At 42.5% G+C, this 19,787-nt stretch overlaps 1 protein-coding gene across 3 annotated transcripts in view; it reads left to right on the top strand.

The window, feature by feature from the left end:
* The window catches only part of CRIM1 (cysteine rich transmembrane BMP regulator 1), a 207,038-nt gene that overhangs the window by 79,466 nt on the left and 107,785 nt on the right, over positions 1–19,787 (top strand). For 2 of the 3 annotated variants that reach the window (XM_081253959.1, XM_081253958.1), the window contains exons 3-4: positions 16,369–16,611; positions 17,670–17,790. In XM_081253959.1, the coding sequence (XP_081110085.1) occupies positions 16,369–16,611; positions 17,670–17,790 (364 nt within the window). The remainder of the gene's footprint in view (positions 1–16,368; positions 16,612–17,669; positions 17,791–19,787) is intronic. The other variant, XM_081253960.1, reaches the window with a different exon arrangement.

The raw sequence follows: 19,787 nt of genomic DNA, 5'->3' as shown, positions 1-19,787 counted from the left end.
GAAATTCTGAGTCTACTATATTTCCATCTGTTTTTTATAGGAGGCCCAGTAATGATATGGTGACTAAACAGCCTTTTTAAATTACACCGTTAATCTTGCAGGTCAACTGCGATGTTCTTAAATCTCTTGTTGTTGAAGCCTTTAAGATCAGTTAAAATTCCTAGTATATATTAGTAGCCACTTGTATCAAACACTGGCTATGGTTTGTTTGTTTTTTTGCGGTACGCGGGCCTGTCACTGCTGTGGCCTCTCCTGTTGCAGAGCACAGGCTCCGGACGCGCAGGCTCAGTGGCCATGGCTCACGGGCCCAGCTGCTCCACAGCATGTAGGATCTTCCCAGACCGGGGCACGAACCCATGTCCCCTGCATCGGCAGGTGGACTCTCAACCACTGTGCCACCAGGGAAGCCCTGGATATGTTTTTTAAAAGAATATCTGGCTGATCAGATTCTTCTAGCCTCCTAGGAGGAAATCATCTTGAATAGGGAGGGCAATGAAACAGTGCATCTCCAAGTAGAACTGGAAATTGGGGCAATAGTCTTCCTAGATCCTGGAGGTCCAAGACTGGGCATCAAGTCAGGGAGAAAGGTAGCATCTTACTCTGTTGCTGAAAAATACTTAGAATAGAAATTCACATACAGCAAGCCCACAAGCTCCCAGTGTCCCTACAGTAAATTTGTGGGATTACCTCCCCTCCTTGTTCATATCCAGTCTCCTTCCAAGCCAAGTTTTTAAACTCTCAGTTATAGCATGGACAAAGGATAGTATTGACATAAACCCTGAATTTTAATAAGTGGCTTTCCTAGGGCTAAGGATAGCTGTGACTTCTAAATAGGAAATTAGTAAGGAAAAGAGGAGGAGAAAAGGGGAGGGAATAGAGAAGCTGGCTCTGGCCTCGTTGCTCGACAAGGGATCCACAGTGCTGTGACAAGACTGGGCAGGCAGAAGCATAAGACCGAGTCTCAATGTCGTGGGATACGCATCAGTAGGATTTCACCAGGAGCAGATGTCCAGATAAGTCTGGTCAATCACAAAACCAAGGAGCAGAACAAGAGCAGAGAAGTGCTGTTGAAAATGTGAGGAAGCCATGGCAGCCTAAAGGGATTTTACAGACAGAAAAGCTTCCAGAGGTGGAGGCTACACCAGGCCAAGGCCCTGGAAGTGATCTCTAGCTTCCACATGAGCCTTTCTACCATCTCTAATGCTGAGATACTCTGTCTCGTGTCACCAGCTCCTCTGGTCTTAGAGTTTCCACTTTTTTTCTGGCTGGGCCTCATCTTTTGAATGAGCTTGGGGAAGTTGCCAGAGTTCTAAGTTTCCTAGGGATTAGATTGTTACAGAGAAGTCCCTATGGTATAGAGGCACTAGGGTGTTCCTCATGGGAGCCAACTCTGTCCAGGGCCCAGTCCCAAGGCCTTTGCTGTGCATGCAGACTGTCCTTGTAGACAATCTTGGCAGGCCTGCCATCCTTCCCATTCCCAGCGTATTTATTCTCTGTGTCTCAGAGGGCGAGGCTCTGCCTGTGTGGGTCTGTAGCCTATCAGCACCTGGGTGGTGGACAGCACCCCAGCCACCCTGTGACCAGAGGTTGCTCTTCTGACCTTTTTTAGCCATTCCACTTATAAAGGTTACTTTTGGTTTGATTTGATTTGTATATTTAGCTGATTTCATGATAAAGTTTTGTGATCAGACTTCTTAAAATTTATTTATTTATTTATTTATTTATTTTTGGCTACGTTGGGTCTCTTTGGGAACCTTTGGAAGGTTCTTTGGACAAGGGCTAACACAGAAGGTTTTGAAGAGCCAAAAAATAAAAGGAACTTAGGTCCTGAGCAACTTTGTGGAACCCGGGCCCCATAATACACGTAAACTTAAATTTCATGGCACTCTTATTCCTAATTGCCACAAATTCCCAATTACTGGAGTGTGAATTTGTGAGTTGCTGCATCATAAACTGCTGTGTCCCCTTTAATTCGTTCTGCTTAAACTTATTAATGGAATCATTGTGTCCTGTGTTGTATTTGAAAATATTTGTGTCCCTGAAAGGTGGGAGCAGCCCCAGCACTAAGCACAGTGTTCACTTTGGCAGCAGCCCTACCCTCTCTTGTCATCCAACATATAGGCCTGAGCAGTGTGTCTGCTCTCTCCACGATCGGCTGTCTGAATTCTGCCTCAGGCCTGAGATGGTAGCTCCATGCGGGTTGCTATTTAATATGGAAGAGGGTGAGATTGGCTAGGACCTCTGTTGTTCAGATCCATCAAGTCCATCTAGTGTATGTCACTATCCTCTTGCACCTAAAGCCAGCTCTACCACATGTCTATATAGAGACGCCAGAGACAAAGGTAGAGAAATAGCTTGGCCTAGGGGTAGGAGAAAGGGCGGCTGAGCTTACGGGAGACTAAAATTTCCAAACAGATACGATCTAAAGCAGCGTACTCAGAGAGCAGCATCAGTAAACTGTGAATTTGTTAGAAATATATATCCTTAGGCCCCAACCCATCTGAACTAAATCAGCAGCTCTGGAGATGAGGTTCACAGTCTGTGCTTTCAGAAGCCCTCTAGCAGGGCTTCCCTGGTGGCGCAGTGGTTGAGAGTCCGCCTGCCAATGCAGGGGACACAGGTTCGTGCCCCAGTCTGGGAAGATCCCACATGCAGTGGAGCGGCTGGGCCCGTGAGCCATGGCCGCTGAGCCTGCGCGTCCAGAGCCTGTGCTCCGCAACGGGAGAGGCCACAACAGTGAGAGGCCCACGTAACGCAAAAAAAAAAAAAAAAAAAAAAGCCCTCTAGCATGTTCAAGTGAGAATCGGGGGTCTAAAGGGTGTTGAAAAGCTGAGAGCAGTAGTTACAATGGCTGTATCCCAATGAGAGTTACCGGGTCCAAAAAAAGCGTGGCTAGAGAAAAAGGACCAGGTGGGGAATGAGGTGAGGAAGCATTCTCTTCAGAGAGAGGAGTAAAAATAAGCTGGGATTCATGTGATGCTCCTGTAAGGGGTCTAAACACTGTACCTCCTGCTTCTGGTTCAGGAGTATCATCAGCCAGATGTGCAGAAGTACCTTTGTATCACTCTATGTACAAACTGTGCTTCTTAAATCGCCGGTATTTTTGAAGTGGAAAAAGGTGCTATAAACCCATGCTGACTGCAATGAATAGGGAAGGCTCTTCAGCCACTTACCTCTCAGCCCGGCAGGCTGAGCCCCACCTTAGCCTGGAAGAGGTTTTGAGCCAAGAGCTAAGCCCTTTAATGGCTATGAAGAAAAAAAAGAATTTCCATGTAAGGGCTACCAAGAATATAAGTGCCTATTTAATAAATTATTTTTTGAAATGCCTTTTCCATTTTGGTAGTTGAAGTTGGAAAAATGTTTGGAGTACTATAATTATCATTTCTGGGAAAAAATACACATTGCAGTATTTTTGTTTTTGCTGCAGGTCAAGTTGTAGTTCAGGATGGAAAGTAAACACGTCCCTTTGCTCAGCTGCAGCTCACATATTTGTAGTCTCCGGGTGCCCTCTCAGCGGTTGCAGTGGATGAGGGTTTACGCCATGGGTACACAAAGGATACAAAGACAGCATAGAAACGTGGGGCCCTCTCAGGGGCTCGGCCCGGCGCATGTCTGATTAGAAAGTTGGTGTTGGAGCCGAAGGAACGGTCAGAAAGGTGGAGAAGCCTTCAGAGAAAGTCATGGGAAGGGAGTGAGGCTGTTCAGAGAGGTGCTGGCCATCAAAGGTGGTCTGCAAGGAAGAGGCTGTTTCTTACCCAGGAGGGCCTTCCTTCATGGTACAGGGTAAATGTCAGGAGGCCTTTGTTTGTTTGGGGGAGGCACTCATTACCATATATGCCATCCCGTCAATGTGGTAGCTTTGTAGGCAGGCCCATCACACATCCTGAATGCAGAAATAGCTGGGAAGACTCTCCAGGGAAAACTACCTGAATAAGGTAGCTTCCTTCCTTCTCTCCAGAGTGAGGACTGGTCTCTCAAAAAGCAGCATTTTAAAAAAAGGAATTAAAGTAAATGGAAGCTGACAGAGAAACAGCACTTGAGCACAACTTTTAGCATAGTAGGGTGATGATGTGTGCTGGGCATGCTAAGATATGTATGTGATATAGGGCATATTTGTGTGTGTTTCATAGTCATCTTTTTTTTTTAATTAATTTATTTTATGTATTTATTTTTGGCTGTGTTGGTTCTTCATTGCTGCACGTGGGCTTTCTCTAGTTGCGGCGAGCGGGGGCTACTCTTCGTTGCAGTGCGCGGGCTTCTCATTGCGGTGGCTTCTCTTGTTGAGGAGCACGGGCTCTAGGCACGCGGGCTTCAGTAGTTGTGGCTCTTGGGCTCAATAGTTGTGGCTCGTGGGCTCTAGAGCTCAGGCTCAGTAGCTGTGGCACACTGGCTCAGTTGCTCCGCGGCATGTGGGATCTTCCCAGACCAGGGCTCAAACCCCTGTCCCCTGCATTGGCAGGCGGATTCTTAACCACTGTGCCACCAGAGAAGCCCCTCATAGTCATCTTTACCTTTGTCAATAATAGCAAACATTTAATGATCACATCTGTGTTCATTATGCCCAGTCATCATGTTGGGCATTAGGTTTAACACAAACTGAGAAGGAAAGTGAACTAACAAGAGGGCCTATGAGTGTCCTCTGTGTGTGTGTGTGTGTGTATGTGTATACACATACATACACATATACATATAAAATACGTGAAATATTCTTTTACATTTATATAATATTTTATATATGAAAGAATGTGTATATTCTTTTAGTCTCCAAACAGACTTGTAGAGTAAGTATTTTTATGCCCTGTTTAACACAACGGTATACTGAGTATTCTGAGGTCTGACTCAAAGCTCAGACTTTTTCTAATAATTAATGATGGTGATGATAAGAACTACTATCACTTGGGCACTTAGATGTACCAGGCACGGGGCTACTTGTAATATTTATTATCTCACTTGACACTTAAAACAACCCTGAGGCAATTATGACCCAGAGAGGTCAAAAAACTTGCCTGAGATCACACAGCTAGCTGTAGAAGAACCAAGATTTGAGCATAGTTCTTTCTGGCTCTCAAATCTTTGTGGTAAACCAGTAGCTATACTGACCCCCATGTAAGAGAAATAAAAAGTAACCACTGTTAAATGACAAGTAAGTGTTGCAAACAAGTAGTTTATCTTTAGCAAGACAGAAATAAGAAAGGGAGGAAGAGGAAGAAAAAAATAAATGGCCAAAATATTTTTTCATAACTCTCTTTCTGTAATTTTAGCCACATGGGTTTTTTTTTCCCCCATAATGTGCAGACCCTCATGAGAACTACCACTTAGTTGAACAGTAAGAGAGCCTGCTGTTCTTTATTTGCACTGCTACTGTCAGCAAAGACAGAGCAGCAGCCGTGTTCTGCAGACTCTACCCGTCCTTTATTCAGCTGCCTTTTATTGTTGATCATTTTAACTGCATAAGTATAGTCACTTTGAGGAAACTTTGAAGACGTTAGGTCAGCATGTAATATTTTTTGGTGTCCTTCTGGAGACTTTTGAGATCCATAGCCACCTCTGGGACTCAGAAATTTATTGACAGTATTACTGACAGAACCCTTGGTTTACTGTTCTTTTTTTTTTAAATCATATAAGATCACATTTCCTACTATACTGCTAGAACTCTACAATGGTAACAAATCATGGAGTTCTAAAAGAAAAAGACTGGCCCCTCCTTTAATGTAACAATCATTTGTTGGTCTTCCTTAGCTGAGCAGAAGCCAAGAGCCCCTGGAACCTGATTGCACAGGAAGGGCTCACAGGGCTTCTGGCTGGAGTATGTTCATAAGACACCCACACGGACCAACCCCTCATTTTACAGATGAGGAACACCAGACCCTTCATTTCACCTCTTTCACATCTGACATTTTAGTACATTTTCTCGTATCCATGTCACGATTAAAGAAAGTAACAACCAAGTTAGTAGCAGTATCCTTTCCTCTGTGGAGGAAAACTGAAGTATGGAAAGTGACCCACCCAAAGACACAGAATCATTCAGCACAATAGAGGCTTTGTTTGTGTTCTGTAATGGATGTTGCCTTCCGTTTAAACGCTACCCTGGGGAATTCTTCATTTCCAATGTTTATGCCTCTATGACATTTTCAAGCTGTTATGAAGATTCCTCTTAAGATGTTGCTGAACTGACTATGCAAACTTTAGTTCATTTAAGTTGTCATCATTAGTCATTTGTCCCATTCTTTAATAATTTTCATTCTGTTTTTTTTTTTTTTTTGGCTGAGTTAGGTCTTCATTGCTGCGTGCCGGCTTTCTCTAGTTGTGGTGAGCAGGGGCTACTCTTCGTTGCAGTGCGCGGGCTTCTTATTGCGGTGGCTTCTCTTGTTGCAGAGCACAGGCTCTAGGCACGCTGGCTTCAGTAGTTGTGGCACTCAGGCTCAGTAGTTGTGGCTCGTGGGCTCTGGAGCGCAGGCTCAGTAGTTGTGGCACACGGGCTTATTTGCTCTGCGGCATGTGGGATCTTCCCGGACCAGGGCTCGAACCCACATCCCCTGCATTGGCAGGCGGATTCTTAACTGCTGTGCCACCAGAGAAGTCCCTTCACTCATTTTCTGTGGGCTTGTGTTTATGGCAAGGAGGGGACACGAGGTTTTCAGAGAAGGCTATAGTTTATTAGGTGATATTAATCTTTTTGAAACCAATCTTCAGGTCTTTTACATTTATCCAAACTATCCTTAGGCCTTACTTTATTGCCAGATTTAAAAAAAAATAAATTTATTGTTACATATTGAAAACTTGTTACTGTGTATGAAGACATGAATATAATTATTTGAATGGCAGATCCTTCTGGGAGTAAACTGAATACATGTTCCTGGTGTGAATTAACAGATGATGAGATAAAATGTCTCTGGACTCAAAATTCTCATAAACTTTCATAAGTTAGGATTTTTTTTTTTAAACTGATGAACCTACATTGACACGTCATTATCACCCAAAATGCATAGTTTACATTAGGGTTCACTTATGGTATTGTACAGTACTTTCTATGAATTTGGACAAATGTATAACGATGTGTACCCACCATATAGTATCATACAGAAAAGTTTCACATCCTAAATATCCTCTGTGCTTCACCTATTCATCCATAAGTTAGGATTTTAAATCCTGGAGGATGCACACAGGTCTCGTTTGGGAGCTAATCTCTCTCCCACTCCCTACTCCCTCTACCCTAGCACTTACCACGAGAGGCAGATGCTGGACATCCCTTTCAGCTTTTCTCATTTCTCCCAGGAAGATTCCAGAGAACTTGTTGATTCAGATTTCCTAAGATTTAAAGTAGCTTCCGATCCCCTGGGAGTATAGGGGACTGCGAGGGTGGTGGGTGGCTAGAACAGTGAATAAACCCTTACTGTACATTGGAGTCATCAGGGAGACTTTAAGATACTGATGCTGGGGTCCCACTTCTAGTAATTCTGATTTAATTGGTCTGGGATGTATTCCGAGCTTTTGAACTTTTAAAGTTCCTCAGGGGATTCTAATGTACTGCCAGGGTTGAGAATCAAAATTCTAGCATTGTGGTTCTCAAACGATAGTATGCATGAAAAATCTGGAGGATTTGTTCAAGCACAGACTCCTGTGCCCCACCCTCAGAGTTTCTGATTCTGCAGGTCTGATGTGGGCCTTAGAGTTGCCTCTCTAGCAAGTTCCCAGGAAATGGCTGATGTGCTGGTCCACGGACTGCTGTTTGGGAACCACCAACCTAGAGCAGTTTATCTCATCTGGGAATCTTGCTAAAATGCAGATTCTGATTCAGTAGGCTTGGCATGGGGTCTACGCTTCTGTAGCTCCAACAGGCTTCCAGCGGTTACTGATGCTGATGCTGCTGGTCCAGCAAAGCTCTAATGGAAAGCATCGTTTTCAACCCAATTCAGTAACATCCTGCCTAGAAAAGATGTGTGGTCTGTGAGACTCCTGGAGGTACCATGGGCTCAGCATACAGCTTGGACCACTTGGAGGCAGGCAGAGATCTGGAGGGCTTAGTGCTGCTTTGGCATTTGGCCAGCTGCCATTTGCCAGGCTGTTTGAACGTGCCCCTGGTGAAGCTCTCTTGTCAGTAGAGAACTCCATTGTAAAGGTTCCCATTTTGCTTGAAGGAGTAACACAGTGGTCCTCAACCCCAATCACACAATAGAATCACCTAGGGAGCTATAGAAACAGATATTAATTCCCAGGCTCCTTCCCCAGAAATTCTGCTATAATTGATTGGAGGTGGAATCCAGACAGTGGCATTCTTAAAAGCTTTGTAAGTGATCCTTATGCACAGCCAGGGTTGAGAACCACTGAGTTCAAGGATCGCATGTTGTGGTCTTACAGATCATTTAATTATTTTTCTTTATATTGGGCTAATTTATATCCCACTCTGGTACAAACTAACTTTATTAGGTTTTTGAAAACAATTTAATGTGACATGTTTAACAAACCACCAGGGAAAGGCTCTATGTAGATGCCATCACTATTAAATCCTAAATTCAGAGTAAAAGAAAGTGCTGGGAAAGTACAGCTGGTGTTTCCGAACGAGCTGAAATATGAAATATTTCTGGGACTGTATCAACAAGCCTAATGTTTTCCCCTTGGGGTTATGGTTGTGTGGAACAAGGCTTCACCACGAAGCTTGCCAAAAAAGGTTATGATAAAATCATGGAATGTGAATGAAAAGAATTCACAGTGTAACTTTAAAGGAGTCAGCCTCTAAATTTAAAAATGCAGGGATGACATGTGTCTTGCACTTGTAGTAGAAGTCTTCAGAACCAAATAGTGCTGGGTATAAGAGAGCTCCTCCTTTATGTCTGTATGGCCAAGAAGCAAATGAGATGGGGAGGATGGCCAACCAGAAAGTGATGAGGACACAGCCGAAGACCCTGAACGTCTTTATCTTTGCAAATGACTTTTTTTAAAATTTATTTTTGTCTGCGTTGGGTCTTCGTTGCTGTGTGCAGGCTTTCTCTAGTTGTGGAGAGCGGGGGCTATTCTTTGTTGCGGCGTGCAGGCTTCTCATTGTGGTGCCCTCTCTTCTTGCAGAGCATGGGCTCTAGGTGCGTGGGCTTCAGTAGTTGCAGCACACGGGCTCAGCAGTTGTGGCTCGCGGGCTCTAGAGCGCAGGCTCAGCAGTTGTGGCTCACGGGCTCTAGAGCGCAGGCTCAGTAGTGTGGTACACGGGCTTAGTTGCTCCGCAGCATGTGGGACCTTCCCGGGCCAGGGCTCGAACCCGTGTCCCCTGTATTGGCAAGCTGATTCTTCACCCCTATGCCACCAGGGAAGTCCATGCAAATGACTTTTGCATTCTATACTTGAGCAAATATGTAGCCATTGACTCAACATACAAATATCAGGAAAGCTGAAGTTACTTTTGCTCTTGGCATTGTGGACTAGTGTGAAGATCGTGCTTTGGAGGCTCTGCCACTTACTTTGTGACCTTGGCCAAGTTTCTTAGTCTCTCTGTTCCTGTCTCCTCATCTGCCAAGTAGCAATGCCGATTTCATCTCTTTCACACAGGAGTGGGAAGGGGTGTGAGCACGAGGTGAGGCATGGCACCTCACGGAGAAGGTGCCTAGTTGGTAGATCTTCTTTCACTGCTCTAGCATAATCATGAGAATTGAATCCTTAATAAGAAACATCATCCAGCAAAATGTTTTTCTTATAAGTCTTTACTGGTATTTTTTACCTGTGAATTATACTAATTCAGATTTCTTCTTAACAATCACGAGGCAAATATTTTCTACGTGGCGAGTAGGTTTGTTCTTGCCTCGGAGCCTTTATTCTTGCTGTTCCCTGCATCTGGGACACCCTTGCCCTGCAGTTTGCCTGCCTCCCCCCTTCTTTCATTCAGGTCTCCGTGCAGGTGCCATGTCCTCAAGAGAGAGCTGCGGCACCCACCTGGCCAGTGCATTACAGTTGTATTGTCAATTCTGCTTCAGAGAATTTGTCACCATCAGGCATTATACTGTGTAGTTCTTTGTTTATTATGTAACTCCTCTAGAACGGTAAATCCAGGAAGGCAAGCAAGGACTTTGTTTTATTCCCTGCTCCAAGCCCTGTGCCTAGAATCCTTGGCACATGGAACTCATTCAGTAGATATGTGCTGAATGAATGGGTGAAGGAAGGATTCATAGATTGCATCTCAGCTGGTACCATGAGGTGTGCCTCCCAGGACCACCTAGTGGCCACTGGGATACCCTAGGCTGATGCCATAGCTACTGCAGGACTTAAGATTCTAAAGGAGTGAGGTTATAAAGGAGGGAGATTACCAGAGTAAGGTATGGGGAAAGCAGTGGTCCCAAGCTCTTCCCCTCTTAACTCTATGTTCTATCTTCTAATTCTGTGATATTAGTTCTAATCCAAATTTGGGGTCCCTTTAAATAGCTCCATAGTTGGAACTCCCAAGAATTGTCTCAGAATGATGATGGGTTGCCTGTGTGCCTGTGTATTGTATACGTGAGAATTGGGATAGATTTCAGCAAAGCACAGAGTACCCAGCAGCACTGACTTTGTATTTGCCTATCTAAATTTACTGGTCCATTTTACGTGGCCTGTTTTTCCATTAATAAGTGTGCAGCATATCTGCTGTTATTTTTAAGTGGCCATTTTAAGAGGTTTTGAAGGAGGAAAAATGCTTCAGTGTCAGATGTGTGAGACTCTACAGAAATTAAATAGCTAGAATGAGAATCTGGCAGTATAATTTTTCTTTTTTTTTTTATTTAGTAGTTTTTCATTCGTCTTTGGTTTTCTTTAAATCTGTGTTTAAAGCAGAAAACCCTTGAATGCATTTGCTGCTTGTAGATCATGGTTTTACTTTTCCTGTTGACATATGGACGTGGAAAAAGGCTACAACTGGCCAAGATGCAGGTTAAAGTGACTAGGATTGATATAAACTTGCCATTATTATTGTAAACTCACTTTAATACTGGGTGATGCTGTCAATATTTTGAGGGCTAACCTCTTAAAGGGAGATAATTAATATGATGAAACCAGCTTATTTCCCTTAATTACCTCTGTTGCAAGTGATCCTGTCACTTTAGTCTTTCTATATCTGGTGCAGTTTTTTTTGTTTTTGTTTTTGTTTTTTTTTTAAGATGCCAGTTGCAAAGTGTTGCCCGGGCAACTAGGTTGAAGAGCTTGTTAATTAAGTTAAGTACTATATATAGACTTGTTAGACACCATAGGGAAAGAGTAAGGAGAGGCTTCTCTTCAAATGGATAAAATTTAAAATTCAGAGGTAATGTCAGAAAAGCCTTCTAAATGATAGAAAATATATGGTGTGTCTGTAGTTTTCTCCTTATTTTCTCCATGGAAGAGAGATGGAGTAGAGACACAGATGAATAAATGAAATCGACTGCAAGAATTATTTAGAAACAGGCTGAGAAAGAAGGTTTTAGAAAAACAATTCCTGATGCTATGGTAACCATAGCTGGGTTCAAGTGACAGGCTGATAATGGGGGAAGGGAAGGATGCGGGGTGAGTGTTCTAGATAATCTGTTGAAAAGTGAATAGAGGGTAGAATGAAGAGGAGAATAAAGCTAAGACACTTAATGATTACAAAATTTAAAAAAAGATTTAGATCTTAGAAATCTAAATTCTTTGAAAGCATCACTTCACAATTTGCCAAGTCAGTATAACAGGCTTGAATCTTTGGCCTGCTAGTCATGAACTTAACAACACATCCTTGAAAAATTAAAGTAAAAACTGTTAGAAATATGAGGAGAAGTTGCTGGTTCATAGTGGGAGATTTTTTATAGATCCTTCTTGGAAATCAGTTAAAAAATGTAAGATGTAAGCAAGCTGAATGTCATAATTAAGCCTGATTTAATAGATTTGCAAGTTTGGATTCAATAAACAGAGAATACGTGTCCTTTTTAAATACTCATGTATTCAAAAAGTTGGCCATAGGCCACATGTACATACACGCATGCCAAAAAAACAAAAAAGATAAACTCAAGAAATTAACAGAAGTAAAAAATTGTATAGCCTACATTTTCTGGCAACAGGGCAGTGAAACTATAAATTAAACTGAAAAGGAAAGCCAAGGAGAAGGAAAGGAAAAAGGAAAGCCATGCAGAAATTTATTAGCACTGTCCTAAAAAGTCTTTAGTTAAAGAAGAGATCAAAATTGAATTAGAAATGAGTTACATTGAGAGTAGTACGTATCAAAAATTAGAATATAACCAAAGCAGTATTTGGCTAAAGTATTAAAATAGTAATTAAAGTTATTCACACTTCTGAGAAAATAGAAGAGAAAGTGAACTAAGCATCAATTTTAAACCTAGAGAAAAGCCAGTTAAACAATCTGAAAGACAAAGAAGGAAGAGATTGAAAAACTTGAGAGAACCCATGAACACATAAACCACAAAAAAGAAAGCTTGCTCCATAAAGCCTGAAATGAATTTGTAACTCTAGATGAATGAGGTATTTCTTAATATATATATTTCTTAATATATATAAATATATGTTATATATATTTTTAATATATGTTAGTATAGATAATTCTAAAAAAGGTGGAACACCTGAATAATCTAATAACCAACAAAGAAATCTGTCCTTTCCTCCTTTAAAAATACACTGAGTTCAGATAGGTTCATGAGTTATATGAAAACATCAAAGAATAGATAATTCCTGTGGTATTTGAACTGCTTTACAGCCGAGAAAGAGGTAGAATGATAAATAGGTCATTGAAAAAGTTAGTATAACTCTGGAACCAAGACCAGATGAGGCCAGCACACACACACGAAAAGAGAGAGCTGCAGGCTAATATTACTCCAGCTTATTAATCTAAAAATCTTAAAATGTTGGGAAGTCACACCCAGCTGGATCTTTAGAAAGAGGGTTTATTCTAAGAAAACAAGGCTGGTTTAAAATCTACTAATTGATTATATTAGTAAATTAAAGGAAAAGCCAATATGAATCTTGAGAAAAGTTGAAAAAGCATTTATAATAAGATTTAATCCTCTTATGTGGTACCTTATGTGATACCTTATGCCACGTGTGTTACTAAGGCAGGTCTTCAGAAGTAAATAAATCTCTCAGGGCTTGAGCTGCAAAATACATATCAGTCGGTGACAATGTTGGGACTGTTAAAAGAAACTTAAAGAGCAGAATAACTAGGAAGATCTAATATGTCGGGTTTTAATGAAAACATCTTTCTTTGAAGCTTATGTTTTAAAAGTCTGATTATACATACCAAATATTTTCTAGAGTAAGAGTGTAATAGAATGTGATACAGAATAATTTAATTAACAGCACATTAACAAGAGTAGAAATTAAGTGCTGTTTGCAGTTAAAGTCATAGCACTCATTAATTAGAGACCATGTGTTTGTGTTTGACAGATAAGACAGCTACTCAGTGTGCTTTACACACTCCATCTCCCATACAGCCAAGATTCGCTTTCTCCTCCTCAGCTCTTTGATTTGTTCTGCCCACGCTGATGGGGATCCAGGAGTGGAATTCCTCTTAATTCTGTTCTCTTCTGAAGACAGTTGCTTGGGCTTGTAATATGAAAATTGGGTATATGTATCCTCTGTATATCCTGCTGCAGCCACACTGGCCTCTTGCTCCTCTTGGGACATGCAGGAGTGCAGTAGCTGTGCCCTCTGCTGGAATGCTCTTCTCCCAAGTATCTCCATGGCCCACCCTTCACTCCTTCAAATCTGTTCAAACATCAGCTTCCCAGTGATGCCTATTCCGACCAAATTGTTTTGTTTTTTGTTTTTTTTTTAAATTTATCTTTGTGTTGGGTCTTCATTGCTGTGCTCAGGCTTTCTCTAGTTGCGGCGAGCGAGGGCTACTCTTCATTGCAGTGCACGGGCTTCTCATTGCAGTGGATTCTCTTGTTGCAGAGCACAGGCTCTAGGTGCGCAGGCTTCAGTAATTGTGGCACACAGGCTCAGTAGTTGTGGCACACAGGCTTAGTTGCTTTGTGGCATGTGGGATCTTCCCAGACCAGGGCTCGAACCTGTGTCCCCTGCATTGGCTGGTGGACTCTTAACCACTGTGCCACCAGGGAAGTCCCCCGACCAAATTGTAACTGCCCCCCACTTCTTCCATGCACTCTAATTCCCTCTTGCTCTGTTCTATTCCCCCACCCAGCACTTATCACCCTCTGCTACTATATAGTTTGCTTATTTATAATATTTATTGTTTATTTTATATCACCCTCCAGTGCATTGTAAACTGTATAAGGGCCAGGATCTATGTTTGTTTTCCTTGTGGTGTATCCCAGGCTGCTGGAACAGCAGGCACTCACGAAATATTTTTGAATGAATTTACTAGAACTATGAGTATGAAGGCTCTCCTGTGCTCTCTTTTGATTAGACAAGAAATAGTTACAGAAGGAAGATGGATGGTGAAATGAAAGATACAGCAATCAAGGTAGAAATGACCTGAGGGACACTTGATTTTGGAAATAGACCTACTTTTGTAATATAAAGAGCTAAGTGGACTGGAAGTAAGAAAGCTTGGTTTCTTGCTTTAATTTTACCACTGACCTTAGACACATCGCTTGAATTCTCGGGCCTCAGGTTCTTTATCTACAAAATAGACTAAAATTTTTAGTTTAGAAGGCTGAACTAGGAGACCTCTTGCATCTAACCCTGCTTTGTGCTTCTTTGTGGGTTTTACTTTAGGAAAGACAGAGCTTATGAACGTACCCCAATACTACATGGCATTATTTTCACCCAACATTTTCCAAACTCTTTCCACTCAAGGTCATGAGGCCATGATGATGTGCTTTTGGTTTATTTCAGACTTTTCTTTTTTTTTTTTTTTGAGTTTAAAAAGGTATTATTCTTTATTTTTAAAAATAGTGATAAAATATGCATAATGTAAAACTTATCATCTTCACTATATTTAAGTGAAGGCATATTAATGCCACAGTTCAGTGGCATTAAGTACATTCACATTGTTTGTGCAACCATCACCACCATCCATCTCCAGAACGTTTTTCTTTTTTTTTTCACACACACACACTGTATTTTATTTTTACAAGAGATAAGTAAACTGACACCAAGCATTATAAGTGGATGACCACAACAAAAGCAACAATGATTGCAGTTACCAAACACGAAACACACTCATACTATGTATGATATTGACATTCAGTTCAGTAATCCTCCACTGTAACAGCTCCTTTACTTTGCAGTGAAAATCGATTTGTATATTTTTTGCCTCTGAGTCCTTGTGGGATTTTTTTTTAATTCAAACAGAAAGTCACAAAAATTATAATCATCCTCATCAGTTCACTCAGTCCCATGTAATTAATTTTTTTTTCATCTTGATCTTTTGTTAGCACTTTTATGAATTCATCAGTTTTCCTTTAGAGTTCTGAAAATGCTTCTTCATTCGGTTCAGCAGTATAGTCAGTTACCAGAAACCTGTACTTGTCAGAGTCTTTTCCATGAATTCCTTGAAGATGAAACCCTTTTATAGAAACATTTTTGGAAAAGCATCAGAGTACACCCAGAACTGTCTGTATATGACAAAAGACTTAAAAATGACCACGGTTAAAGATTTGATGAAAGTTCATAATAATGCAATTGACAAGGGCCTAATGCGGCTATAAGTTTCTTAAAAGCTTAAACCAAGAAACTGAGCTGTGGACTGGGGCTCCAGAAGCTAGGGCTTTGCTTGATTTATTTTTCTTATCTGTAAAATGGAAGTGCAGCAATAGGTTGGTGACACAATACTGTAGAAAGGAGAATGAAGTACATTTGATGGATTTCTGCGAGGGATAGAAACACACCAGATGCCATTTCAGGAAATTACACGGGAATTTGGCTCAATATCCATCTTGCTAAAGCTTTCATATCATCTTAATTGTTCATCTCCTCAAATTTCAGAGCTTGGAGGTCGAGTTCCTCCGTGGTGATTGTCATGCATCTTGTCTTCAGTCCCCAAAGCAGCCATTAGGTATTTGTGGGCCTGTTTTGGTGTTTAAATGTACACTGTTTTCAAAGAACGGCCCTTAAAACTCCTCTTAAACTTAAAGATCTTTCCACTGGTCAGTGACTGAGTCCTGTTTTCAGAGTCTCCACGTCACATAGGCATCTCCCCTCTGCCTTTTCTTCACCTGGTCCATGTGCTGGACATGGATTGTTCAACACAAGGGAGGGGACAGGCCGATGGAGAAGGCAGCTTCCACCTCTCGCTCTGGTGTCATGAGCAGGTCACGGGAAAGATTTCCATGGGCGGCTTAGCTGTGTTTGAGGGTTCTCACCAGATTTCTGTCCCTCCTGTACTCTTTGTTAGTTAGTCTGTCATCAGGGCTGCCTGCACTTATGGGGAAAGTGCCCCATGCTGCCCCTGGGCCTGTGCTAAACTCTTTCTCTCCCATTTAGAAGAGAAGCCAGATTGCTCCAAGGCCCGCTGTGAAGTCCAGTTCTCTCCGCGTTGTCCTGAAGACTCCGTTCTGATCGAGGGTTACGCGCCCCCCGGGGAGTGCTGTCCCCTCCCCAGCCGCTGCGTGTGCGACCCCGCGGGCTGCCTGCGGAAAGTCTGCCAGCCAGGATACCTGAACATACTTGTGTCCAAAGCCTCAGGGAAGCCGGGAGAGTGCTGTGACCTCTATGAGTGCAAACCAGGTATGCACGGGCTTGGTCCCAGCAGCCTCGCTGCTTTGCATCAGAGGGCAGCAGCAGCCAGCCTTCCCCCGCCCCCCGCCCCACCCTGGCCACTTGACAGTGGGATGCTGCAAACCTGCTACTCTGGGCTCACAGCGGCCTGGCTTCTGCCCTCCAGTCAGAGAACCAGATAATCCACTGGTACAGGAGTGCCTTCAGAGAGGGACCCTGTCTTTTTCTCTTTTCTTCTTTTTTCTTCCTTCAAAGTATGCTTGATGGGGGCAGTAGGGTGTCAAAATTTATGGTACTGTGGTTGCCTGCTTCATTCCCCCAGAGGAGGTCATCGTCCTCATTTGCAGATATATCTGTCACTTTAAAGTATTACATTTAAAAACAATCATCATACATAAAACAGAAAGTTATTTTTAGATAAATATATGCATCAAAATGCCAGACATTTTATAATGAAATACTCAGCCCCAGTCTTCCTCCTTGCCAGCTCCCCACCATCCGTCCGTTAGCTTTATAGCATGTGCTAAGTCATCTTTGACTGTTTACTCAACTTCTTTGCCACATTTGTTTTGTAGTCATGTCCCAGCTGTTTCTGGATCCATGGTATTTCTAACATCTTTGTTCTTGTGGCTGCATCTCTAATGTGGTCTGTGAATAGGTCTGGACTGCAGAGATTTCCTCTTCCAAAGTTTCTAACCATGGGTCAGATTTTGTTTAACTGCTTGGTAAATGCTCAAGCCAAGCAAGCCCTTGTTCATCTCTTGAACTGTTTCATCAGAAATGCCTCGGGCTGATCGTCACCATCCACAGAACCACCACTGGTTTAACTCTCTGTCTTTCTCTGTGTCTTCGTCTTAACTCTTCAGTGTCTTGTTCCCTTCTTTTCTTGAACAGAAGATTTGGGTCATATTACAGTTCTCTAACGTTGATGGAAATGAAAATGCCAGTGCTAAGACAGGGTTTCCAGGAAGCAAGGAAACTACAAAAATTTGAAGAGCCAGTGTTTCATTGGGGACTCAAAATGCAAGGAAACGTAACGGTGAATGGTGCCTCTGTTTGTCCCCCAGTTTTCAGCGTGGACTGCAGCACTGTGGAGTGTCCCTCCGTTCAGCAGGCCGTGTGCCCCCTGGACAGCTACGAAACTCAAGTCAGACTCACAGCGGATGGTTGCTGCACCCTGCCCACAAGGTTGGTCCGTCATTCGTTTTTTACGCTTTCTCCTCTGTCCTGTGTGTTAGCATCACTAAAGGCACGGTTTCAGGCATGCCGTTTGTTTTCTCCAAGGGTCAGAGAACCCTAATATCCTCCTGTTTCTATGGAGAAATCACTGAACGGTTACTATAACTTGGTAGTTTCCATGTATCGTTCCTGGGGCCAAAGTCAACTGTCCTCAGGTTAAGTCCCTGATCCTTAGAGGTTCCTCAGGTTGGGGTGCCTGTGCACTTTTGCAGGCTGCAAACTAAACGGGCATGTGTGTCCCTCAGTCTGGAGCCGGGGAGGCAGCAAGGTATCGATCCATAGTAGGCATGTCATTTGATCCTGTGCAGTGAATCTTACAGGTGTTTAACCATTGTGTCCAATGGGGTGAAACACTGCATGCATCATAGAATTGCTCCCCAGGGATCCTTGACGTTTGCAATCACACATCTACCCAGACCTATAACTTGCTGAGGCAACAAGGAGTTTAAATTCCTATAATGCTTTCTGGAGGAACAAGCACATCTCTCTTTGGCTTGATGGGGAAAAAGCTGCCGTCAGTTTAATCTTAGTAGCAGGACATCCCCTTAACCCTGCAGGGCCAGACTTACTCCAGAACGCAAGGGTCCCCAGGCCCCATCCTTGACAGTCTTCATAGCACCACCGTAGAGCTGGGACTTTGTGCTTTGCTTTGGGAAAGACTGTGCTTGGAATCACGGGATTTACGTTCTATTTCCCCTGCTGAGTACCCTCCCCTCTTTCCTACCAGGTCCTCCCCTCCATCTTTCCCAGGTCACTAAGTCATGATTTTGACTAAGCCACCTCATTTCTTTCAACTTTTACTTTGCATTTAATATCCAGAGTTAACATAGTACCTTCCTTAACCCCATAACTAAGCTCTCTCTCCCTCAGACCCTGTGCCAGGCACTTAGCATCTGTGTTTGTTGCATGAGTAATTGTGATTAAACAAATGGTTTGCTGAGGTAGGAATGTGTATGGTCTGTAGTTAAGGAAAGTATCAGTCATTTGTCCATGATTGAAGTAGACATCCAGAGTTTGTTCTGATAACTACTTTTTTCTTCTTCCTTCTCTTAAAACATGTTAATTTTTGGACATTTACTAGCCATTGTTGTGTCAGAAACCGTAGGATTCTCTCAGACATATTTTACAGGACTTGCCCTATCCTTTATAGTGCATCATAAAACAGGTGCAGAGATTTTTGTGAAGGTAACATACAGTGGCGTAGCACTTTCTTACGACACTACGTTGTGATAATTTATGTGAAGATGTTTGGAAAGGGTTGAAGTATTGTGCAAACATAAGGTATTACTAATCAGTAAAGGAGGAAAATGGAGTATTACTAACAGTGACAGATGTCCCTTCAAGGTCTTCATGAAAAGGAAGGTGGCACGCGATATTAGACCACCTAATTAATCAAAACTAAGCCAGTTGTCAATTAACAAGACCTTTAGAGAGCAAAAGGGACATTTCTCAATTCACTGTTATAAATGTAATGTAGCACCATTTGTATGTAGGAGGCACAGTAGGCTATTTTTTTCACTCTAAGGGGTCGAAATGGATAGAAGCAACAGGAAGACATACTTAATTTCAATTTAAGGAAAAAAAATTTCTTACAACTAATGATGTACAGTCATGCACTGGGCTGCTTCCTGAGATAAACTGAGCTCCCTGGGGCCGGAGAGACTTCTTTCCGTCTGGATGGCCACCTTCCAGGAATGCTTAGAAGAAATGTTACCTTGGAAAGGAGGTTCAAGTAGAAGCCTTCCGTTCTTATCCCCAAGCTTCCGTGAGTCTGGTAAACATAAACCTTAGGGTGATTATTACGTATTGACCTAATTTTGACTTTGGCATTCAGAACCAAAGGATGTTCAGTTAAAGGGCTCTAATGAAGGAATTGGAAGCATGGAGAAGGAAGCCATCCAAAAATCCCAGGGTAAATTATTTGCAGGGAGGGATAAGTTCTCACA

The sequence above is a fragment of the Mesoplodon bidens genome (assembly GCF_964165515.1).
Source record: "Mesoplodon bidens genome assembly, chromosome: 14".
NCBI lineage: Eukaryota > Metazoa > Chordata > Mammalia > Artiodactyla > Ziphiidae > Mesoplodon > Mesoplodon bidens.
This window is presented reverse-complemented; position numbering and strand designations above follow the sequence as displayed.